The 26,070-nt window shown below is 44.2% G+C and overlaps 1 protein-coding gene and 1 long non-coding RNA gene across 8 annotated transcripts in view; one reads left to right on the top strand and one right to left on the bottom strand.

Moving 5' to 3' along the window:
* The window catches only part of KANK1 (KN motif and ankyrin repeat domains 1), an 81,634-nt gene extending 73,036 nt beyond the window's left edge, over positions 1-8,598 (top strand). For all 7 annotated transcript variants that reach the window (XM_053466275.1, XM_053466309.1, XM_053466292.1 and 4 more), the window contains 7 exons: positions 530-742; positions 1,295-1,382; positions 1,986-2,205; positions 2,848-2,990; positions 4,448-4,648; positions 4,906-5,004; positions 7,555-8,598. In XM_053466275.1, the coding sequence (XP_053322250.1) occupies positions 530-742; positions 1,295-1,382; positions 1,986-2,205; positions 2,848-2,990; positions 4,448-4,648; positions 4,906-5,004; positions 7,555-7,620 (1,030 nt within the window). In that variant the 3' untranslated portion in view covers positions 7,621-8,598. The remainder of the gene's footprint in view (positions 1-529; positions 743-1,294; positions 1,383-1,985; positions 2,206-2,847; positions 2,991-4,447; positions 4,649-4,905; positions 5,005-7,554) is intronic.
* Positions 5,442-7,252, bottom strand: LOC128496649 (uncharacterized). Its single transcript, XR_008354252.1, has 2 exons — positions 6,797-7,252; positions 5,442-5,554 (listed from the first exon to the last, which is right to left on the bottom strand). It is a non-coding gene; the product is annotated as an uncharacterized LOC128496649 (long non-coding RNA).
* Positions 8,599-26,070: the final 17,472 nt, after the last annotated feature.

Raw genomic sequence — 26,070 nt, 5'->3', positions numbered from 1 at the left:
GTCAGTGTTGGGAACCTCTTATCTAGAATAGTTCGAGCCAGGCCCGTTCATTTTTAAGTATTGATGCTAGTTACGCCTGACTGCTGTGTGTTTAAAGTTGGATTTTCTTTTCTTCTAGTGAGTTGACTAGTGAAAAGTTCCAACCTTGTCTTCGAAGAATTAGAGGATTCCTATGTAGTGTCTATCCTATAGCAACAAACTGGCAAACTAATACTTTGTGAGCAGTGTTCCCGCTAAGCTGTGCGCTTGTGCGCGCGCACATAGCTTTTTTAGAGAGCGCACATGTCCAAAAATTGTGTGAATAACAGTTTTTCCCAAAAAAAGAAAAAAAAATATATGATTTTTTTGAAACTTTATGCGGCGCGGATATTGTGCGCACAAAATTTTTGCTCTGTGAAACTTTTTGCACAAGAGGAATTTTCTGCGCACGCCAACTAAGAAAAATTAGTTGGAACATTGTTTGTGAGTCTTAGATACTACTAAGTGTTTAGTGTCATGTGATTCAGATTCTTTACGTCTTATATTGTAGGTATGAAACTACATCAAGTGATGAGTCAAGTTCAGAAGAAAGCTCATCTACAGAGTCAGATGATGAAGAAGAAATCTTCAATGAGGAGTCTGAGGAGATCTACTATGGTGTGGCAAGTGGACGTAAAGGAGTTGTGGGTTCTCCAAGCAACAAAGAGAAGAATGATAAGAATTTTGAGGAGAAAGAGCCTGAGAAGGTTGAAATTAGAGAAAGGTGTGTCTTTGTACCATATTATTTCTGGAGTGTGGTGGAAGTTGGCATGTTTTTCTGATATACTAATCAGGTTTTAAAATGAAGAATAAATAATCCATGCTGACAACATTTGTCATGGTATGCTGTATTTTAAATTATCCATCATTCTTACTTATTCTTAGTCTTCCCTTATGAAGTCCGGCAAAATAAAACTGCTTGGTCAGCTTCATCTAAACCTTTTGTTCATTTTTCTGTATAACCTACTAAAACAATGATTGTTGGCCTATCAGACAGCCCACCCTAAATCTTAGCAAAATATAAAAAATGTGTTTAGTTGATCTTCTGGTGAATTTGGGTGATACATTGTTAATACAGGTTTGTTTTCATAGCTGTAAGACTGTGAAACAGTCAATCGAATGAGTCAAATATGGAAAAATTGAAGGTTTTTTGCAAAAAAGATGTACATCCCCATACTTCTAAGGGTATCACTAATGAACAACCTCATGCTCTGGCCCTGGGGGTTCTCCACAATAAATTATGAATGACTGATTCTTTGTTAAATAACACTTACAGATATGAGTTAAGTGAGAAGATGCTGTCAGCATGCAATATTTTAAAGGATGCTGTGGATGACCCAAAGGCGTTGGCAAACAAGGATGTGGTGAGTTCCCTACAATTATTTTATTTTAGTCTAAACTGAGCTGATTTTGGAATGACATGAAAACCATTGTTGAAAACAAAGTATTTGTATAGTGCAGACCTCAGTCCAGATCACACTACAATCGTAGGCATGGTCAACTTGGGAAAAAGGTCATCTTCAACTGCATATACTAGCCTAGTCCAACTTTTTCTGTGATCAGACCCCCCGTATCCCTCAACCCAACATGCTGGTTACAAGAGAGAATTCAACCATGACTCCCCTTTATTGAGATTAGTGTACTTACACAAACTATCATTTTTTTTTCTTTTATTTGAAACCATATGCATATGTGTAATGCTATTTATTAGCACTAAAACATAAAATATGGGACACAAAACCAACCCTGAATGCAAAAATTACTCCACTTTCCCCAAATTTGTCCCTTACACTATACAGTACTTTAAATTTTGGTTTCTGGGCAGAAATATTTGGTTTTTTTTTTTTTTCTTTTTTTTTTTTTTTTCCCCCCCCACTAAACTTGCATATTTAAGTATATGTTTAGAAACATCTTCAGTTTCTGCCTATTAGTTTACCGCCAGTAACATGTAAGATGTATGTTGGCAGAGACTGTGTTTGAATACCATACAAAACGAGTGGTTCCGCGTGTCAAGTCAGAAGTCGGCCTTACCATCAATGGTTGAAGATTACATCACTGCATTTGCAGAGCTTTCCCCTGCTGCCCTGAGTTACATCATCAATATGGCCGATGGCAACGGAAACACTGCCCTTCATTATAGCGTGTCTCACTCTAACTTTGACATTGTGAAGCTACTGCTGGATGCAGGTAAGATACTCTCTCGATTTAAGAGAACACCAAACACACCAGAAATACTTGATTTCCCCAAAACACACTGTTTATTGAAGAAAGTTATCTGTGTAATAAAGTGGGAGATATAAAATGTATGAAAAATGTTTGCAAGGATGGCTACTGGGATTGCCTGGGGAGAACCAGGGGGGCACATAGACAAAGGCCAGGGCTGTTTTACACGGTCTGTTTTATGCAAACCTAAAGAATTTGAAGTTATGTGATCTAAGCGGTATAAACAAGACACTTTAACTTTTTTTCTTAACTTATTTTAACATTTTAAGATTGATGGTGCTGTATAACTTATGCATTCGTGGGCATAGGTTTAGTAATTATTGGCAGGCTATAGTGTGCTTTTGGCTGTAGACCAAGCATAGAATCATCTTAGTTGAAACTTAATTGCGTACTATGTACATGTGCCTAACAAAGGCTGAAATGTCTTTTGTTATCCCGAAGCAAGTAACAATGTAATGGCTGACTGGAGCAACAGAGGGACTGTGAGATCATATATATGGCAGACGATGGTCTTGACAATCAAGATTTAGTCTATATGAACAATTGTTGCCTTTTTGTTTGTTCTCTTTAATGAATTGGTGTCACTCTCTGCTTGCTTCTTTGCAGATGTGTGCAATGTTAACCACCAGAACAAGGCTGGGTACACCCCCATCATGCTCGCTGCCCTAGCTGCCGTGGAAGCAGCCAAGGACATGAGGGTAGTGGAAGAGCTGTTCGGTTCCGGAGATGTAAATGCCAAAGCTAGTCAGGTCTGTACTTCAGCCTCCACGCCGCTTTAGGTTTTGGAATAATGTATTCTTGTGTAATTCACAGAATAAAATGTTATGTAATATTTAACGGTTGAGTACTGAAAAGCATTATAAATGGAGCTTTGAAGTGTCATTTTTTAGTTATTGGTGCCAGATCCACAGTTTTTTTATTTATTTATTTTGGCAAAAAGGGTTTTCCAGTGGTAATGATCAATTAGCCGTTTAAATGTAAACTTGGATTAGCCAACACACTGTGCCATTAGAACACAGGAGTAATGGGAGTGATAAAGGGCTTCTGTTCACCTGTAAAGATATTCCATTAAAAACTGCAGCTGCAATGGTCATTTACAGCATTAACAATGCGTGCTAATAAATATCAGGTCATTTTAATGGGCACATTTTTACGTGTATTTTGCCATACAGCCTCAGGAAGGTTAAGAAAAAAAAATAAACATCAAGGTGTAATAAATGTTTAAAATTCTGATTTTGTGGGAAGGAATTGAAAAATGTCCCACAATCTCAGCAGTTTATAAACATGATACACGTTTCTGTGTGTAAAGTATTGAATTAGTATATTGGTTTACAATATGGTGTCTGGACATGGTTAGGAGGTAAATACTTCTTTAAAAATGAATATTCAATGCATGCAGTGATTACGAATAGAGCGTGTCTCCGCTCCACCTTGCAACACAGTGGCAATTACACCCATGAGTTAATACCAGCGGTGTGAAGCTATGTACAAGTTTAAAAGGATACACACCCAAGACAATAGTTGTCTTAATGTGTTTGTTGCAGCTATAATTCCAGTATAGACTATTCTCAAACCACCCATTCCGTCAAATTGATCAACCTTTCAACCCCCTATACACCCATTCCTCTGTAGATCCCATAAAGAATAAAAGTTAAGTTAGTGGCCATGAGCTATGTTAATAGTAATACAACAAGATGTTTGTTAACTCAGACTTCTTGAAAGTATACAGGATCCGTTGGTGTTGACATTAAAATAAATGGCCAGTAGTTAAAAATAAATAAAATAACATTTGGTTAGCATAGGTTTCCCCTGTAAAGTATTAACCGTGGATATTGCGGAAAGGCGCTGAGGTTCACGCAAAGTTCGCCTGCTTCAAAGACATGATTTTTCTTCTATTTGCTTTGAACCTCCGTGGAAGGATTCTTGGATTACACATTATATAAAGGCTGCTGTGCAGAATGAATTGGTCACAGTAAGATCTTTAATGGGATAAAGAAAGAAAAAACTATTGCTAAAGTGATGCAGAATAACCTTGTATGTTCTCTCCTGAAATATCATATGATGATCATGTCATTCTCATATCCCTTATTAGCTATATTGTCATGGTTGTCCACACGCGCATTCACCAAGAAGACTTTGAGTGTCCTAGCAGCATAATGCATAGTAGAGCCATATTTCACATTAGTTCTTGGATTTCTGTTTCCAGGCAGGCCAAACGGCTCTGATGCTTGCTGTAAGCCACGGACGGATAGATATGGTGAAAGCTCTCCTGGTATGTGGAGCAGATGTTAATATACAGGACGATGAAGGCTCCACAGCGTTGATGTGTGCGAGTGAACATGGGCACGTGGAGATAGTCAAACTGCTACTGGCTCAACCTGGTTGCAATGCAGCCTTGGAGGACAATGTGAGTTGTAAGCTGCACACTGCCATCAGAATCGGAGTTGCAAGCATTATATATTGGGGTACCCGAAATGCAGACCTCCAGCTCTCATTGAAATTTAGCCCCTGCTTTAGCCTTTGGCTGACTAAAGGTTGAGAGTCACATGTGCTTTTAGTTCAACAATTTTCTTTATTGGTCTACACCAGTAATAGCTAAAATACAAAAGGTTTAACATTTCCTGGTCCTGCTTCTCTAACATCACTGTGTTTTCCGCTTTTTAGGATGGCAGTTCAGCCTTGTCCATTGCCCTGGATGCAGGTCATAAAGATATTGCTGTTTTGCTCTATGCACATGTCAATTTCTCTAAAGCACAGTCACCGGTAAGTATGGTATTAAGATTTACTTAACGGGGAAGTATCCGGCTGTAATACTTTTTACAGGGATTCCAGTTCATTTTACTGTGTGCAAATTGAGCTCGCCCTCCTTACCCATTTCAGTCAAATTGTTATGTGATATACCTTGTTTAATGTCCTGTCTACCCATTGTACAGCGCTACGGAATTTGATGGTGCTGTATAAAACATTTTTTTTCTAAATATGGTCATTTTTATCACCTGAAGCTAGAAGCATACTTTGGTGTCTTTTCTTCAGGCGTACCCAACTCATGATGCGCATCATCATATCTAACACTCAGAACATTGGACATGCTTGCAGAATTTTTATGGATTTTTTTTTTTTTTTTTTACCGGTAGCTTTATTTCTTTACAGCGCTGCAGAGTATTACTGTGCTATATAAATCAATAAATAACGGGTGAGAATTTTTGCACTCAAGTATTTATTCTAGAGAAGTAGATGCTAGGCAGAGGGGAACAATACAAGGATGTGGACATCAACATAAGTCCAGTGTCACGGATCTGAATAGTCCGACTGACTACCTCCGCTGATTTGAGCTCCCTTAGCCTAGGACAACACACTTTCCCCGGTTCCCCAGTCACTAGCCAAGACTCATTGATCTCCCAGAGACAACAGGGGCAGTAACAAGATTAACAATACAATGGGGGGGGGCTGATTTATACAACATTAAACTGAAACAATGGCGGTCACTCCCTGGTGGCAGATCCTGGCTGTCTGCCGGAGATAATCCCCTCAGCCAGTGATGAGATGATATACTGCTGGAGGTAGCCACAGAAGCCTTTACAAACCCAGGGCCCATAGTCAATAGGGAGGAGGCTGGCGTCTCCAGTGGTCCCAGTGATGGAGGGTTCCGTCACAATTCTACCCCTTCGGAATTGGACTGACACAGGAGGCGACCCCAAACGGGTTGACTCCGTAGTCAGTCAGTTCATTTGGCCCATCAATGCCCTCCCAAAATTGATGCTCCTGCTGCTGCTGGGGAGATGGGCCGGCTGCACCATCTCCCGGGTACCGCTGGGGAGTGATGCCGCCTGCATCCCCTCCCTGGTGCTCCTGCTGCAATTGAGGAGGGAGGTCAGGTTCCTCCAGTCCCGGAATTAGGATCTGCCGCTGGGGAGATGGGACGGCTGCTGTATCTCCCTGGATCCCTGTAGCCATTGAAGGTGTGGGGCAGAAGCCAGCAGCGCTCTGCCCTGTTGCCAGTTCTTCAGCTTGGTGGGTGCTAGTGGAGACCGCAGTCCCATCCACTACACCCAGAAAACTTTCTTCCTTTTCCCTGGGAAGGGAAGCATATTGCAAGCCCTCCCTGACCAACATCCTCAGATGTAAAATCAATTGGATCCACAATCTCTGGATCCGGTTGTGGTGTAAAGTCACATAGCTCTGGTATCGGATCTGGATTAGCTGCCCAGTATCCCTGTGACTCAGGGGTGGAGACCGCAGTCCCATCCACCCCGCCTGGCTCATCATCCTCAGATGACCACTCCATAACATCCACAAAATCCTTGGACACTGGGGCATTCTGTTGAACACGGTCGAACAGTTTTTTTATATGCCTTTTCCAGTTCCCAACTGTGTAATTAAAAAGTCTAAATCACCTTTAAGTCCTAGTGCATTTGGGACGTCCCACTCCCTGAAATCCCGGATGTCCTCAATCCGCCACTCCGCTGTACTGCCGAAGTCCAGATCCTCCTGAAGACTATACCATAATAATCCCACCGCTGCCACCAATGTCACAGATCTGGCTACTCCGACCGACTACCTCCGCTGATTTGAGCTCCCTTAGCCTGGGACAACACACTTTCCCCGGTTCCCCAGTCACTAGCCGAGACTTCGTGTAGGGTAAAACCAACTGAAGACTGATTTATTGTAGACACACAGGGCTGGATATATCCAGCAAAACACACATTTACATAAAACAAGATATTGGGACACAAACTGCCCTCTTAATCTCCCAGAGACAACAGGGGCAGTAACAAGATTAACAATACAATGGGAGGGGGGGGGCTGATTTATACAACATTAAACTGAAACAATGGTGGTCACTCCCTGGTGGCAGATCCTGGCTGTCTGCCGGAGATAATCCCCTCTGCCAGTGATGAGATGATATACTGCTGGAGGTAGCCGCAGAAGCCTTTACAAACCCAGGGCCCATAGTCAATAGGGAGGAGGCTGGCAGTCAGGCCTCTCCAGTGGTCCCAGTGATGGAGGGTTCCGTCACGTCCAGTACACCATTTTCAATTCCCTTCTGCTGCAACATAAAAAGACAATTTTGATATCTCCATGTCCTGTCATATGCAGATTTAAGGTTATAGGACATGTAGTTTACCAACTGTAGAGTTACGCATCGGGTACCTATTTATCATAATTAACATGTGTGTCCCCAACAAGTTGTCTTTTGTAGGTTGTTTTACTAAATGATCAATCACTTTTCTGTGTTCACCATAACAGGCCGCTGTATATCCGTTTGATTTATGTGACATGTATATTTATGGATCTCCTCTCTTGTTTTTCCAGGGTACACCCCGATTGAGCAGGAAGCTTCCACCCAGTCCAACACAGAGGAGCCCATTTGATAATTGATACTGAAGAGACGTGAAAGAACATTTATTTATTGAATTTTTTTGCCACCAACCAGCTGCTGCTTACTGTAATTTTTGGCGACAGATACTGAATGTACATGTCTTGTGCTTGAATGCACCAGCAGGTTAAAGCAATATATAAATACATATATGTATATTGAAGAAAAAAAACAAACTTCTCAAACTGGAACTAAGCAATATCGTCTCAACTGTGCCTCTTCATCTGGGCCGTATGATGGACAAACTTTCTTATGGACACAAGCCTCCCAGGACTTTTTATCAAACATGACTTAAAGCTGAGTGTGTTTGTAAGCGGAGATATGTGCCATAGTGCCTGCTGCATTGGCCAAGCTAAAGGTTCACTATTTATGTGTATGTATCGGTATCACTTGTGTATGTTCTTCCTCTTACCCCTCTAAGATGGTCTAATATCCAGAAGTGTGTCCTTCAACTGCCGTTGGACTACAGAATTCGGTGGAGGTTGCTGGCTTAAAAGTATTGGGTGGCAACTAGGTGCTGTTCCATCCTCAAAGAAATATGTTTGGCATTTGTGCTTGCCGACTGTTATTTTTGATGTAACGTGGAAAAAAGAGCTCAGTAGATCTGAACGGACTAAGAGATAAGCGGCATCTTAAGAATTTGGGAGTATTATCTATAACTTTTATATTGAAGAGTATAATATCTACAAATGTTAGGTAATTCAGTGTTTCCTGCATATATTTTATAATCTGGAAGATAAGAAGGTACATGTACTATGCCTATATTTTTTAAATTTGTGTAGTTCTCTGTATTTTTAAAAAAAAAAACAGGTTGCTTTGGCCACCAGTTACAGTATACGTTCCTGGCCTTTAATCCTAACCAGATGTTGACGTCTATGCATATTTATATAATAATAATCTGTTGCTTTTCAAATTTTATGTTTTTAAGTGTTTGAAGTGCCTTAGACTCTTGCCATATTTTCTCAATAAACTGTTATCTTTACATTTTGCAGTTCATGGTTTTTATTTAGCTTTTTTTTTTTTTTTTTACCCTTAATGTGTGATAGATGGTGATTAATCCTAACCTTATTTTCTGTTTTGGAAGTAACTATTCTATTATAGTTTTACTTACAAATCACTAGAAATTCAACAAACACAAATTCCAGATTATATTTGTAATTCTGTATTTTATTATATATATATATATATATATATATATATATATATATATATATATATATATATATATATATATATATATATATATATATATATATACCGTATTTGCTCGATTATAAGACGAGGTTTTTTTCAGAGCAAATGCTCTGAAAAATACCCCTCGTCTTATAATCGGGGTCGTCTTCTAATCAGACCTCAAATAGAGGTCTGATTAGGAGACTAAGATCCAGATCCCCCGCACCGCTGCAGGGGACCTGGATCCTCCTGTCGTCGCCCCCCCCCCCACACACACACACACTTACCGGTGCTTCCGGAGGTGAAGTTGGCAGCGGGGGTTTGTATGCGTCCGTCGCAAATACCTTCCCCGACTGTCAGAGATCAGAGTTCAAGAGTTCCTGATCTCTGAGAGCCGGGGAAGGTATTTGCGACGGACGCATACAAACCCCCGCTGCCAACTCCACCTCCTTCCGGCTGCCGCGGAATGAGATGTCAACCCGCTGCCCCGGCAATACAGCAGGAAATTGGAAGCACCGGTAAGTAAGTAAGTAAGTAAGTGTGTGTGTGTGTGTGTGTGTGTGTGTGTAGGGCATTTCTGGAATGCCTTACACCCCTATATGCCACTCTGGCACTTAGGGGGTTAAAATGCATATTATGGGGCAGAGTGGCATATAGGGAGGTATAAGGCATTTCAGGAGGCAGAGTGGCGTTAAGGGGGCATTTAATAGTGCACTCTGCCTCCTGAAATGCCTTATACCTCCCTATATGCCACTCTGCCCCATAATATGCCTTTTAACCCCCTAAATGCCAGAGTGGCATATAGGGGTATAAGGCATTTCTGGAGGCAGAGTGCTCTATATAATGCCTTTTAACTCCCTTAATGCCACTCTGCCTCAAAGGCATACCATGGGGCACAGTGGCATATAGAGGGTTAAAAGGCATATCATGGGCCACAGTGCCATATTGGTGTGGCAAGCCTGGGGGCAGATGTGCGTAACTGGGGGACAGGTTGGAAAATACAAGAAATAAAAACAAAAAAATATATTTTTCTCAATCATAGCTTTTATTAAAAAAAATAGTTTACATGAATTAACATTTACTGGTAAAACTTTTTTCCTTTAGGGTCGTCTTATATTCAGGCTTTTTCTTTTTTTCAAACAGGGAAAAGAAAAAACGTCGGTGCGCTAAGCTAGTCACAGGCTCAAATAATACAAATGTATAATACGAGGCCTACCAAACAGGTGTAAGCATGCTGCAAAAACAGTGCATTGGCTGTACAATGTATACAAAAAACAAAAACTGTCTGCGCTAGTTTTTTTTTTTTCCCTGTTTGCACATATTTGAGGTTGTTGGCTCCTCATCAGTCTGGTTGCAGCTTGCTGTCCAGGGGTTAATAGGGAGGAGGTTTAATTGCACCTCCCCCAACACATTAATAAGGTTTTGGTAGCAGTATAAACTGCTTTGTGTGCCCACTATGTAGGAGGTGAGAGTAGGTTCTCACCCTATTGAGAGTGTGCCTTGACGTGGCGGGTGAGCTTAATTATGCTTTGGCCAATTCATATAACCAAAACCTCTCATTTATATTATGTTTATATATTTGTTGCCAACTTTATTAGGGTAAGAAGCGCAGACAGTTTTTGTTTTTTCTTTTTTTCCTAAGTTAATATTCAGATTTTGGGGGGTCGTCTTATAATCAGGGTCGTCTTATAATCGAGCAAATACGGTATATACCGTATAGGCCGCACTTTTTTCCCCCACTTTAAGTCTTTAAAGTGGGGGTGCGGCCTATATTCGGGGTCTAGCGCCCGACGCCCAGGACATGCAGTCCCGGGCGCCGGGCAGGCAGCGGGGTTAGGATACAGATCCCCCGCAGCGGTGCAGGGGACCTGTATCCTACTCTCTGATACGCTCAGACAGCCTCCCGTGCCAGCACTTCCCACGGGGGGGAGTACCGGCACGGGAGGTTGTCTAAGCGCATCGCACAGACGTGCAGCGGCGATGCGCCGTTGCCGGTGAACGTGCGCACGATGCATTCTAACCCCCCCGACTTACCAGGGCAGACTCCCGGGTGTCTTGCAGGGCCGGCGGAAGACATCTACGCAATACGCGTATACAACTTCCGGTGCCGGCTTTTCCGCTGAGTGCCGGTACCGGGAGTTGTATACACGATGTGCATAGATGTCCCCCTCCGGCCCCGTAAGACACCCGGGAGTCTGCTCTGGTAAGTCGGGGGGGGGGGACAGAGTGGCAGCGTATCTCGAGGGGGGGGGCAGAGTGACAGCGTATCTCGGGTGGGGGGAGGACAGAGTAGCAGCATATCTCGGGGAGGGGGGGAGGACAGAGTGGCAGCGTATCTCGGGGAGGGGGGGAGGACAGAGTGGCAGCATATCTCGGGGGGACGGGGACAGAGTGGCAGCATGTTTTTTGGTGCTTTTTTTAAAGAAAAAAACTTTTTCTTTAAAAAAGCACCAAACTTTTAGGGTGCGGCCTATATACGGGGGCGGCCTATATCCGAGCCAATACGGTATACATACATGTATACATACACACACACACTCTCTCACTGGCCACTTTATTAGGTACACCTTGCTAGTACCGGGTTGGATCGCCTTTTCCTTCAGAACTGCCTTCATTCTTGGCATACTTACTACAAGGTGCTGAAAACATTTCTATGGATTTTGGTCCATATGGACATGATGGCATCACACAGTTGCTGCAGATTTGTCGGCTGCACATCCATGATGTGAATCTTCCATTCCCCCACATCCCAAAGGTGGATTGAGATCTGGTGACTGTGGAGGCCATTGGAGTACAGTGAACTCATTGTCATGTTCAAGAAACCAGAAGAATTGAGATGATGTGAGCTTTTTGACATGGTGCATTATCCTACTGGAAGTTGATCAGAAGATGGGTACACTGTGGTCATAAAGGGATGACATGGTCAGCAACAATACTCAGGTAGCCTGTCGCGTTGAAACAATGCTCAATTGGTACTAAGGGGCCACAAAGTGTGCCAAGAAAACGTCCCCCACACCATTACACCACCACCACCAACCTGAACCGTTGATACAAGGCAGGATGGATCCATACTTTCATTTTGTTTAGGCCAAAGTCTGTCCCTGCCATCTGAATGTCGCAGCTGGAATAGAGACTAATCAGACCAGGCAACGTTTTTCCAGTCTTCCATTGTCCAAATTTGGTGAGTCTGTGCCAATTGTAGGCTCGGTTTCCTGTTCTTAGCTGACAGGTTTGACGTGTTGTGGGTTCAGAGATGGTATTCTGCATACCTTGGTTCTAACGAGTGGTTATTTAAGTTACTGTTGCCTTTCTCTCTCTCTGACATCAACGAGGCATTTTTGTCCACACAACTGCCGCTCGCTGGATATTTTCTCTTTTTCAGTCTATTCTCTGTAAACCCTAGAGATGGTTGTGCGTGAAAATCCCAGTAGAGCAGCAGTTCCTGAAATACTCAGACCAGCCCGTCTGGCACCAACAACCATGCCACGTTCAAATCACTTAAATCCCCTTTCTTCCCCATTCTGATTCTCTGTTTGAAATTCAGCAACCTGTCTTGACCACCCTTCATGCCAAAATGCAGTGAATTGTTGTCATGTGATTGGCTGATTAGCTATTTGTGTTATGTAATTGAACAGGTGTACCTAATAAAGTGGCCGGTGAGTGTGTGTGTGTGTGTGTGTGTGTATATATATAGATAGATAGATAGATAGATAGATAGATATAGCTATAGATAGAAATCTATATATTTATATCAAGCATTATTGATATTTTTCAACGATTGCTGTTTTGCTAAACAAGGCCGAATGTATCCCAACTAACCTTTTTAGTTGTGTAAGCCATTGTATACATCTGTTAATTCCCTATACACCCTAATACTGGATAAAAAAAAACACACATCACTCATGCCCAGTTAAATTAGTTTTTATTATATTCCCAATTTTTATTAAATCTAATTTATTTTAGCTCCAGATGAACCAGTTTAACACACTGCATTCTACTCTAAAGATTCACAATCCTGTTTGCAGAGAGAAGCACAAACATCCTTGTGTGGGCAGGAGAAGCAGAGCGCTTAGAAACAGAACAAATATTTCACTAATCGCTCTATGGCAAGTATGTGTTCCGGTGTGGGAGAACAGAAGGCATTAGAGGTCAGTCACACTTGGGTGATAATTCGCACCAATGCAGAAAAAGAAGCCCGTCAGTTCACGACTGTCCTATTAATACATTCTAAAGAACTAGAAATGTTATAACGTGTGTCAAGAGGCTAAACTGAACATCCCAGAAAGAACTATTAATATATTAAAGACTACATAGTATTATGGAATTTAAAATGAATTTGTGGCTGGCACAAAATAAGACCAAAACCTAGAACAGAGTTAAAAGTAAATATGTCCTCTAAACCATCAAGACATTAGACACGAGTTGGACTTTTACCGTAAGCTGTACAATCTTGGGAGTGAACCCACCATTCACCAACCTTACCGCCAGAGATCAATACCTTCCTTGAATATCTCGAGACTATATCAGTTTCTAATGGGCTGCCTTACGGGTACAGTGACTGAAGAAGGGTTGGCCCTGCTGGCCGTCAAAGTCTCAAAAGCTCCCTGGACCTAAACTGGTGTCTCCCTAATAACTACTACAAAAAATATAAAAGCATTTTGCTCTTAGATCTTAAAGTTCTATTTTCACATATAATGTAAGCTGATTCAATGCCTATAGAGCTGTACGAAGAGTTTGATATTCTCTAACTGGGGAAACCCCCATCAACCGTGTGAGAGAGAGAGTGAATGAGAATGTGGGAGAGTGTTAGTGAGGGTGAGTGACAACAAATTTGGTCTCCATGAGTAAAAGTCTTCTGAATTTTGTACAAACTAAAAAAAAGCAGAAAACAAAATTAGTTGTCCAAAAACAAAACTAAGAATTTGTCTTAGTTTTTGGTCTGCACACGTCCAGCCGTCAGTACCAGGAAGTCCTTCTCTGGGACTATGTGTGCATGCATGTGAGTTAGCAAGCCTATGTATGAATGTATAAGAGTATATACTCTGGCATTAAGGGGTTAAAAGGCATATTATGGGGCACAGTGGCATATAGGGAGGTATAAGGCATTTCAGGAGGCAGAGTGGCATATAGAGAGTTAAAAAAGGCATTTCTGGAGGCAAAGTGGCATTAAGGGGGTTAAAAGGCATTTCATAGAGCACTCTGCCTCCAGAAATGCCTTATGCCCCCCATTTAACACTCCCCCACCCCCCCCAGCTTACCTGTGCTTCTGACTCCCCTGTCATGGAGCCGGGGCTACATGTCACAGAAATAAATACGATTACTGAATCGAATGTGATATTGAAACTGATACCTAATGTAAATGGAAACAACAAAACAATAACCAATGGGAAACGCATGTAGTTCATCTCATATAAAGTGAAAAAACCCAACATTAAAATACCATGCTCCTCCAACATTTCAAGAGTCCAAATCAGGACAACTGCGTTTGGGAATGTGTGACTAGATGCAAAAGTTAGCATGTCCCACACATGAGCAACAGCAGAGTCCTTCATTCATCTTACAGCTCCCTGGGCTGATCAGGGATGATCAGAAGATCTCCCCACATCTCCCATGATCTCTACTGCCTGGACAGCAGGATAGTGCCCTGAAAAAAACTTTCATTTTGAGTTTTTTCGATGGAGTGACCTGATGACCAGGAGCAGTAATGTTATTAAAGTCATCATAAGTGAAAAGAAATTGTGTGGAAAAGGATTTTTGCGGTCATTAATCTGTCCAATACAAACATCTGAAACGACATAGAGAATTAAATGCTTTATTTAAACGTAGCTAAATAGCCACGTAGGGCAATAACAGAAAACCGCCTTACTCATTTACTCATTTGACACTTATGGGCAGAAGCAGCAGAAGAGGGTCAGTACACGGCTCAGCCAAGAGCGTTTTGAGCGCCTTTTCTTTGTAGATGACTCAGATCCTGGATGTCCTTCCCGAGGTGTTTTTGGTTTGTTGCTTGGTGTAGGGCCCTGAGAAGGTTTCACTGGTTTGGCCAGTGATGGCACTGGTTTGGCCAGTGATGGCATCTTGCAGGTCTTTGCTGAAGCCTTCATATTGCCTCTTGCAGGAAGCGATTGTCGGTTTGGCACTCCTGCAGATGATGTCCCAGGTTTAGGTGGTTGAGATGATGGAACTGACGAACCTGGCTTCTCACAACGACCTGATTTGGCTCCGGTTTTGGTATGCTGTTTTTTTCTCGGAGTAGGTGGTCGAGATGATGGCATTGAAGAACCTGGCTTTTCACAATGACCTGATTTGGCTGTGGTTTTGGTATGCTGTTTTTTCCTCGGAGTAGGTGGTCGAGATGATGGCATTGAAGAACCTGACTTCTCACAATGACCTGATTTGGCTGTGGTTTTGGTATGCTGTTTTTTCCTCGGAGTAGGTACAGGCTGATTTTCTAATAGCGGTGTTTGAGGGCTCCTGGGTGTTTGCTGACGACTGCGTTCGGCCATCATTCGGGAGTTTCTGACCACTGCAGGAATCATATTCATTTTGATTTCCATGCATCTTTTTAACAGGTGGGACTGTAGTCTAGAAAGAAGTTCCGCGTTCAGTCCAAAACCACCTGGATTAACATACCGCTTTATCTCTTTGCCCCTCACGTCCGGCATATTAGGAGCTCCTATAGGTATCTCCTTTGAAGCACCAGACTGAGCAGAAATTTCACTGACGTTTGTGTCGCTGTGTGTGAGATTGGTTTGTCTCCTAAAGGTGGGAACAGAAATATAAGTATTTATTTAAGGGCACTATTTACAACTGAGGTGCCCCTTGGCACAGATGTGCATACAAAAAAAAAAAGTTACGGGTCAGATCTCTGGAAGATTATCTGTCATGTTCATAGGTGTAGCGGCTAATACAGTGAGGGAATTTAACCGCGCATGGGGTAGGCATAAAGCTATCCTGAATCTAAGACGAGGATTAAGGTCTGATTCTTTCCATCAGGAAAAACAAACAGACTAGACGGGCCAAATGGTTTGTATCTGGCATCAAATTCTATGTTTCTGTTTTTCTCATATCTTTAACCCACTCAATAAATGTGACTTTTACAAACAGCTGAGATTTTTATAAATCGCATTAAGAGGTCTAAAAAGGGTCTAGAAAAGATCTAGTCTGTGACTTTATAAAGTGCTGTTTAACCTCAAACATTCAATAGGTACATAGCCTTATCTGATGTTTAGGAGAACAACACTTACCTGCGAGTATCCGAATCTCTGTCGAAATTCAGGAATGCCTTGTTAGTATAGCTTGTGTCTCACTGTTACATCACATGTCTTTGTAACATCATCACTTGTAGCTTAATCACCCCACATAGAGCAGAAGAAAAATAAAATATGTAAAATCTCCATTAAACATAATAAATGGAATTGTTAGATTGTGCAGGATTGCAGGAGGAGCATGGCGTGAGACTGGGCAGGGGACACCTGTCCAGGGATGAAGCTGAAGAGGTTACGCGTAACGTTTTTTTATTCATTGTGAAACGGGTGTGTATACTCTGTGGGTTTTTGAATAAAAACAAAATCACCTTAAACATACCTTCTTACGAATAAATTAAGTAGAGACAATGTTTTATTCCCTCATATTGTTCTAATAGTAAAACCAATACATTTAATCCGACATTAGGTTAAAATGGTACCAAAGACTTTAGTACGAGACCCCGGCTTCCACCATACAGAATGCTTAGCATGTGATGCTTTTGCTCATGTTGCAATTTGCTAAATAGTTATATCAAATGCTAACACAATGGCCGTTTAATGTATTGAATCATTAAATATTGTTGGTGTGGGACTTGAATGCTTCTCTGGAGTAAGAACAGTGGCGACTCTAGAAACAATATAAAGGGGGGGCACACAAGATATCACAGTCAAACTGGGGGGGCATTCATAATTTCCAAAAGTAATGTGCTATGGAATTATACTTTTGTTATTGGGCTAAATTAACACTTGATCATTCAACATGGGAAGCCTGAAGCCACAATTGAGTGCGACTAATCCTTGAAATAAATATTATAACACAATAAATAACTTTTCCACTAAATGATTTCAGGGCCTTGAACGTTTTGTCCCCTGAAGTCACTACAACTTCAGGAGGGCATTTTATCTCTGGATAAATATAAATTAAATAATTCCTACTGTAAGTTAAGTGCCAGGAACAGATGACCAAACACACACACCAACACAGGCTCTGTCACACCAACACCCAGACACACACACCAACACAGGCTCTGTCACACCAACACTCAGACACACACACCAGGACAGGCTCTGCGACACCGACAACCAAACATACACACACACACCAGGACAGGCTCTGCCACACAGACACCCAGACACACACACCAACACAGGCTCTGTCACACCAACACTCAGACACACACACCAGGACAGGCTCTGCGACACCGACAACCAAACATACACACACACCAGGACAGGCTCTGCCACACAGACACCCACACACATCAGGACAGGCTCTGCCACACTGACAACTGAACACACACATCAGGACAGGCTCTTCCACACCCACATTCAAACACACACACACGGACAGGCTCTGACACACTGACACCCAAACACACACCCTAGGACAGGCTCTGCCACACTGACAACTGAACACACACACCAGGACAGGCTCTGCCACACCAACACCTATACACACACACCCGAGGACAGGCTCTTTTACACTGATAACCAAAAACACACAAACAGCAGGACACAATCCACGTCACAGACGTCTGCATCAGGATCTACAGAATAACGCAAAAACCCAGCTTTGCAGGTAAAGATCAATTGGAATTCACATAAAAACATGTCATTAAAAGGTATATTTAAAACCCCCTAAATTACAGGCATAGATCACAGGTTGCACACCCCAAAGCCAGCCCTGCCGTCCACACTGGCCACACAGCAATCACACTCCTATCATACCCAGGCAACCAGTAAATGCTGGTACAGGGTGGGACTATGCTTGCTGTGATTGCTGTTAGCAATCACACTCCTATCATGCCAAGTCAGCCAGTGTATGCTGGTACAGGATGGCTGTAAGTGATGGGCAGACCCCATACTGCTGGCAGCATCAATACACAAGGGGGGCAGCTATCTAGGTTTCAGCATGTACTGGCTGACTTGGCATGATAGGAGTTTGATTGCTAACAGCAACTGGTCCGTCTTGGAACGACCAATCCTAACCTGAACTACGCCCTCTCCCAACAACAGGTCCGAAAACTGAAGACCACCATGGACCCTCCGATTAGGACTAACAAGCTCACCCACACAGAAAGCACCAAAAAAGGCAAACGAAAAAGCCAAGCGAAATAAAGAAAATTCGTCCCCTGACCAACAAACGGACTCAGCAACCCTGACCAAGTCAATCAAGTGAACATATGATATAGGCCGGCGAGAGTCCCGAACCCGAGACCCCCGTCGAAAACCCCGCAACGCCTGACGCACCAAGAAACCCTTGGTAAGATCCAGCTCCCCCGACGCCTTAAAATGAAAGGCTAAAGCCGCCATCCTGCGGTCCAAACCAGAAACAGAAACACCCGAAGTGAAAAGATGCCCAATGAACCACAACAATACCCTCACTCTTGGCCACTGGACCCGAAGGAGAACCCGCCAAACTATAAATTTCCCCCCAGTCAACCCAGACCTTATCATAGAGTAGAAGGAACCAGGGACCTCAACAAGAGCTGTCCAGCTCCGGCTCTCCCAGCCGCCACATCCACGAGAGAAACTGGACGCCCACCTCGTCTGCCTTCGGAGCCAGCCGAAAAAATCGCTCCCACTGCGAACGAGAAAGAGCATCGGCAACACTGTTATTAACCCCTGGAACATGAACAGCCCGGAAACACATGTTAAGCTGCAAACAAAGAAAAACTAAGCGGCGCAAAAGCCGAAGCACCAGAATAGAAGAGGAGGTAAGGGAGTTCACTGCCTGAACCACAGAAAGATTATCACACCAAAAACGGACCTGCTGATTAGCCAACAGGTCCCCCTAAACCTCCACCGCCACCAAAATAGGAAAGAGCTCCAAAAAGGTCAGGTTCCTAGTGAGACCGGAGGACACCCAGCCGTCCGGCCAGGACCCCACACACCAGTGACCCCGAAAATACGCCCCGAAACCCACAGCCCCGGACGCATCGGTCCAAAGCTCCAAGTCCCTGTTAGCCACCGGGGACCCCAACCACAAAGATATCCCATTGAAATCCCTCAAAAACGAATCCCACACCCGTAAGTCCTCCTTCAAACAACGAGTTAACCGGATAAAATGATAAGGAGCACAAACACCGGCCGTGGCCAATGACAACCGGCGCGAAAAAACCCTGCCCATAGGAAGGACCCTACAGGCAAAATTAAGCTTGCCCAACAAAGACTGAACCTGGCGAAGAGTAACCTTAGCCAAACCCAAAAAACTCCCCACCAAGAAGCGTAACTCCACAATCTTGGTTTTTGGCAGCCGACACAATACCAAGGAAACTCAAAACAGTACAAGGGCCCTCCGTTTTATCAGGGGCCAGAGGCACCCCAAAATCCACAGCCACCTGCTGAACAGAACGCAACAAAAGCAAACACTGCGCAGAATCCGGAGGACCCACGCAGAGAAAATCATCCAAGCAGTGAATGATAGAGGGGGGACCCGACACCTCCTTCACGACCCATTCCAAGAATGTGCTGAAAGTTTCAAAATAGGCGCAAGAAATCCAGCAGCCCATGGGGAGACAGCGGTCAACGTAAATACCACCCTGCCAAGAACAACCCAAAAGGTGAACACAGTCAGGATGAACCGGGAGCAAACGGAACGCCGACTCAATATCGGTCTTGGCCATCAGCGCCCCTTTTCCAAACGATCGTACCCAATGAACCGCCCTATCAAAGGAGGTATAGGACACAGCACAAATGTCCGGATCAATCCCATCATTAACCAAATGACCCTTTGGAAACGACAAATGATGGATGAAACGGAACTTCCCAGGTTCCTTTTTTGGAACCACCCCCAAAGGAGAGATCCGCAAGCCTGGCAAGGGAGAAACCTCAAACGGGCCAGACATACGTCCCAAGCTGACCTCCCTACCCAGCTTATCAGAAACCACCTGCGGATTAGCCAAGGCAGACTTCAAGTTCCGGGAACAAACCACCGCATCCCCATCCCGAAAAGGAATACGGAAACCCTCACGAAAACCGTCGGCCAGCAAAGCAGCAGCAGCCCTATCAGGATACCTAGTCAGCCAGGGCAGCATCATCTCCAGCCGTAGGAGTCTCCCCTCTTGGAACCCCCAGCGGGCTTACCCCCTTTTTGACGCTTGGAACACTTAGACAGCGGATGGGACCCATTGCAATTGGAACACTCGTGCTTGAAGCGGCAGAGGGAGCCCCACTTGCACTGCCCCTCGTTACACTTCCAACAATAACCTTTCTGCATCCCAGCCGACGACCCCGAGGCAGCTGAGGTGCCGGCTGAGCCAGGAAAGGGCTGAGAATGAGGACGACCTGGAGCCATAACACGCAACCACAACGCACGTCCTTGTGATCCCACCGAAGCCCAGGCCGACAAGCCATCTGCTGACGAAACTGTTCGTCATAACGGAGCCAAGACTGCCCCCCAAAAGTACGGTACGCCTCCCCAATACTGTCCAGATAACAAAAGAGACCCGAACAATGTTCAGGAGCCTTCTAACCAATAACGCTCGCCAGGATAGCATACGCCTGAAGCCAATTAGTAAACGTACGGGGAATAAGCTGATACCTCCTCTTCTCCTCATCCTTTTTAGTAACTTCCCCTTTAGAGGGCCGATCCAAGTTAAATTTTTCCAAAGGGAGAAGTGAGAAAATCTCTACGTATTCCCCTTTCCAGATCCTCTCCCGAACCTCCTGCTTAAGGTGAGTACCTAAAGGGGCCTCAAAGCACACATAAACTTCGCCCTTAGCGGCATCCCCCAAACGTACCGGATCAACCTCAGCAGAAACAGCCGCAGGAGGCGCAGCCACCGCCGTAGAAACTACCGCAGACTCAGAGGAACCAGTAGCCACCGGCGCACCAGGGACAGTAGGAATAGCAGAAACCGCCCGCGGGGGCCCACCCGGCAAGGCCCCAGGAAATAGAGATAGGCCACCCGGAGCAGAGACCGCGGGCTGATACAACCCCCGCGCCCCCACAGGAGCAGCCTCAGAAACCTGGCACCTGCACTTATCCAATAATTCCCCAAAGCCCGCTAACAGCTGAGACAAAACTGGAGCTGAATCCTGAAACCCGCCAGGAGCACCCCAGCAGCCCCAGAAGAAACCCCAGCACCCCCAACAGCACCCCTAACAGACTGCAGAGAACAAGGAATAGAAGAAAAAAGGGAAGGGGAAACATGCTCACCTGCGGCCGAAGTGCCGTGCAAGGTAGGCGCAACAGGCGTAGCCTCAGAACGGGCGCAGGCGAAGAACCCTGTCGCAATAGAGCAGGTGTACCCATAGCATCAAAAGCCTCAGCTCCCAGAACAGAAGTTGAGCGTTCCGCCACTAGATGGCACTCACACGACCCTGTGCGCGTCAAGGAGGATGCAGCGAGGAACGGAAGTGCCTGTCTGGAGCTGGAAACCACGCTCCCGGCGACGGCAGACCCCGACGACGACGATGGCGCCCGGGTGTCCGCACCGGGGCGTGACTCGCTCACCTCCGGAAGAAGGACAGCAGCCGGACCTCTCCTCCCGCTGCGCCGAACAGCAGGCTCTGCAACCGGCTCCGGAACCACCGCAGCCGCACCGGAACCTCTTGGATTGCCGTCGTCATCGGAAACGGAGCTCCTGGACCGCTCCAAAGGATCCGCACGAGCAGGTGAGTGTCGCGGCCTCGCAGAACGCCGAGACCTCGAAGGCCTCGGGTTCCTTCTCTTCGCCGGGCCCGACGGAGCGCAAGGCCGGGAAACAGCCGCCCGCCCCCGCAGACCGCCGGGAGGCTCGGGACTGAGACGCACAGGCGGCCTGGAGACATGCGGACGGGCCGCGGAGACACCAGCCGGCGGGTCAGCAGCAGCAGGGTCAGCAGCAGCAGCAGGATCACCTCGACCAGGAGCCTCAGCCAGGATACCGGAGAGGCGCTCCCGGAGCCACTCATCGCTGGAACCCCCAGATAGGGACCACAGGTCCTGAAGCAAGGCGTCCACGCCCGGAACAGCCATTGCACCAACAGGTAAGTAGCGTAAACAGGTAAACGGGAATGGAAATAGGAAATGCACGAAAGCTTTCCAGGTCAATTGAAAAAGTGACCTAAACGGGGTGGGCTCCCATATATATATAGTGACCCCCACCCCTAATCACAGTAGGATGATGCACACCTATCAATTGTCAGCTCAGGGCCGTCAATCAACATTGACTGACAGCCCCCTAGCTGACTCAGCAGATTTACTGAAAAAGAGGAAAACGGGAGGGGGAGAGGGCTGCCTGTCATCCCCTCAGTCATGCTCATGTGTTCTAAGTAATTTACATTGATAAACGTTTACAGTTTAATTTCAGTAAATCCTTTTTTTATTGTAACTTATAACTAAGTTATAAACCAAGGTTTAATAATGGGTTTCAAAATACCCCCTGTAAATTGAGCTCTGCTCTGCACGGGAGTTATGATGTCAATTGCAAGAAGAAGACTATTAGGGTGAACAAAACAAGGCTACCCTTGGCACCTTGGAATACAGATGCAACATCTAAGGCAAAATAAACAAATCAACAAGAAACAAATCAACAAAAATACCAAATGTCACAGAAATAAATACGATTGCTGAATCAAATGTGATATTGAAACTGATACCTAATGTAAATGGAAACAACAAAACAATAACCAATGGGAAACGCATGTAGTTCATCTTATATAAAGTGAAAAAAACCCAACATTAAAATACCATGCTCCTCCAACATTTCAAGAGTCCAAATCAGGACAACTGCGTTTGGGAATGTGTGACTAGATGCAAAAGTTAGCATGTCCCACACATGAGCAACAGCAGAGTCCTCCATTGATTTTACAGCTCCCTGGGCTGATCAGGGATGATCAGAAGATCTCCCCACATCTCCTTTGATCTCTACTGCCTGGACAGCAGGATAGTGCCCTGAAAAAAACTTTCATTTTGAGTTTTTTCGATAGAGTGTCCTGATGACCAGGAGCAGTAATGTTAGTAAAGTCATCATAAGTGATAAGAAATTGTGTGGAAAAGGATTTTTTTCCGCTCATTAATCTGTCCAATACAAACATCTGAAACGACATAGAGAATTAAATGCTTTATTTAAACGTAGCTAAATAGCCACGTAGGGCAATAACAGAAATCCGCCTTACTCATTTACTCATTTGACACTTATGGGCAGAAACAGCAGAAGAGGCTCAGTACACGGCTCAGCCAAGAGCGTTTTGAGCGCCTTTTCTTTGTAGATGACTCAGATCCTGGATGTCCTTCCCGAGGTGTTTTTGGTTTGTTGCTTGGTGTACGGCCCTGAGAAGGTTTTACTGGTTTGGCCAGTGATGGCACTGGTTTGGCCAGTGATGGCGTCTTGCAGGTCTTTGCTGAAGCCTTCATATTGCCTCTTGCAGGAAGCGATTGTCGGTTTTGCACTCCTGCAGATGATGTCCCAGGTTTAGGTAGTCGAGATGATGGAACTGACGAACCTGGCTTCTCACAACGACCTGATTTGGCTCCGGTTTTGGTATGCTGTTTTTTTCTCGGAGTAGGTGGTCGAGATGATGGCCTTGAAGAACCTGACTTCTCACAATGACCTGATTTGGCTCTGGTTTTGGTATGCTGTTTTTTCCTCGGAGTAGTTACAGGCTAATTTTCTAATAGCGGTGTTTGAGGGCTCCTGGGTGTTTGCTGACGACTGCGTTCGGCCATCATTCGGGAGTTTCTGACCACTGCAGGAATCATATTCATTTTGATTTCCATGCATCTTTTTAACAGGTGGGACTGTAGTCTAGAAAGAAGTTCCGCGTTCAGTCCAAAACCACCTGGATTAACATACCGCTTTATCTCCTTGCCCCTCACGTCCGGCATATTAGGAGCTCCTATAGGTATCTCCTTTGAAGCACCAGACTGAGCAGAAATTTCACTGACGTTTGTGTCGCTGTGTGTGAGATTGGTTTGTCTCCTAAAGGTGGGAACAGAAATATAAGTATTTATTTAAGGGCACTATTTACAACTGAGGTGCCCCATGTGCATAAAAAAAAAAAGTTCTGGGTCAGATCTCTGGAAGATTATCTGTCATGTTCATAGGTGTAGCGGCTAATACAGTGAGGGAATTTACCAGCGCATGGGGTAGGCATAAAGCTATCCTGAATCTAAGACGAGGATTAAGGTCTGATTCTTTCCATCAGGAAAAACAAACAGACTAGACGGGCCAAATGGTTTGTATCTGGCATCAAATTCTATGTTTCTGTGTTTCTCATATCTTCAACCCACTCAATAAATGTGACTTTTACAAACAGCTGAGATTTTTATAAATCGTGTTAAGAGGTCTAAAAAGGGCCTAGAAAATATCTAGTCTGTGACTTTATAAAGTGCTGTTTAACCTCAAACATTCACTAGGTACATAGCCTTATCTGATGTTTAGGAGAACATCACTTGCCTGCGAGTATCCGAATCTCTGTCGAAATTCAGGAATGCCTTGTTAGTATAGCTTGTGTCTCACTGTGACAACACATGTCTTTGTAACATCATCACTTGTAGCTTAAAGGGGAATCACCCCAGATAGAGCAGAAGAAAAATAAAATATGTAAAATCTCCATGAAACATAATAAATGGAATTGTTAGATTGTGCAGGATTGCAGGAGGAGCATGGCGTGAGACTGGGCAGGGGACACCTGTCCAGGGATGGAGCTGAAGAGATTACACGTAACGTTTTTTTATTCATTGTGAAACGGGTGTGTATACTCTGTGGCTTTTTGAATAAAAACAAAATCACCTTAAACACGAATAAATTAAGCAGAGACAATGTTTTATTCCCTCATATTGTTTTAATAGTAAAACCAATACATTTAATCCGACATTAGGTTAAAATGGTACCAAAGACTTTAGTACGAGACCCCGGCTTCCACCATACAGAATGCTTAGCATGTGATGCTTTTGCTCATGTTGCAATTTGCTAAATAGTTATATTAAATGCTAACACAATGGCCGTTTAATGTATTGAATCATTAAATATTGTTGGTCTGGGACTTGAATGCTTCTCTGGAGTAAGAAGTAAAGTAAAGCTCTCCTTTTTATACGCTGGCACTAATCAGTATGATTATTGTATGGATTTGGGCGTACGAGTATATTACACAGCTACCAAAAAAATGCCACATATCATGCATGGTGCACCAAAGGACTTGGCACATCGCATGGAGAGCTTAGGAGCCAGACCGAAGCCTTAATGCCTGTTGTAGATGTATGGTCAATTTACATTTTCGTGATGTCCCCCTGATTAGTGCAAGGGGGTGATTCTTCCGTTGCCTCTTTCCCCATGTGCAGTGTATGCATTCGGGCAAACACGTGTCCTGTGTAGTTGAAGGGAGCACGCAGCTATCTTACAATTTTCAAGTTTCTCTATATCTTCCCATATAAATGTATGGGATGATTCTGCACGCCCATCCCAAAGCTATTTCGAGGTCAGTTAAACACATCTGGCACGGGATATATTTACCACCAGTCAGCTCCTGTGCTAGCTTAGTGAACGCGGCAGTCTATGTGCTTACTTTACTTTCATATGCATTCTTTTTTAGTGGGACTGTCAGAGACGTTGAACTGTTCCTTCCACACAGATACAACAGGAGTCGTGGACCCTGCTGGTGAGCTTACATTTTAATTTAATTTTTTTTGTAAATTCGTTTTTATTAAGTTTTCAAAAAGAGAAACAGAAATATAAGGGAGTCCAGAAGTAGGACAAGAAGGTACAAATAACAAAAAAGTACCCGGCGCAGCGGGTCACGAACCATCAAAATTACAAAGTACAGAAGCACAGGGTAAGCTCCCCGCAAGGAGAGCCAACAGCACCCAAAACAGGACCTCCCAAGAAGGAGAAAGACAAGAGGAAAAGGAGATAAAGAAGAGGAGAGAGAAGGAAAAAAGAAAAAAGAGAAGGAAAAGGGAAAATGAAAGCCGAGAAGAGAAAGGAAGACAGAGGACCATGAAAAGGAGCATCAGAAGAAAAGAGGGAAAGGCCCGACAAGACGGGGAGTGGAAGAGGAATCAAAGGCAACAAACAAGAACAGGACGAACAGAAGTGACAAGGGACC

Source organism: Spea bombifrons, chromosome 1, assembly GCF_027358695.1.
Source record: "Spea bombifrons isolate aSpeBom1 chromosome 1, aSpeBom1.2.pri, whole genome shotgun sequence".
NCBI classification, from domain to species: domain Eukaryota; kingdom Metazoa; phylum Chordata; class Amphibia; order Anura; family Pelobatidae; genus Spea; species Spea bombifrons.
This window is presented reverse-complemented; position numbering and strand designations above follow the sequence as displayed.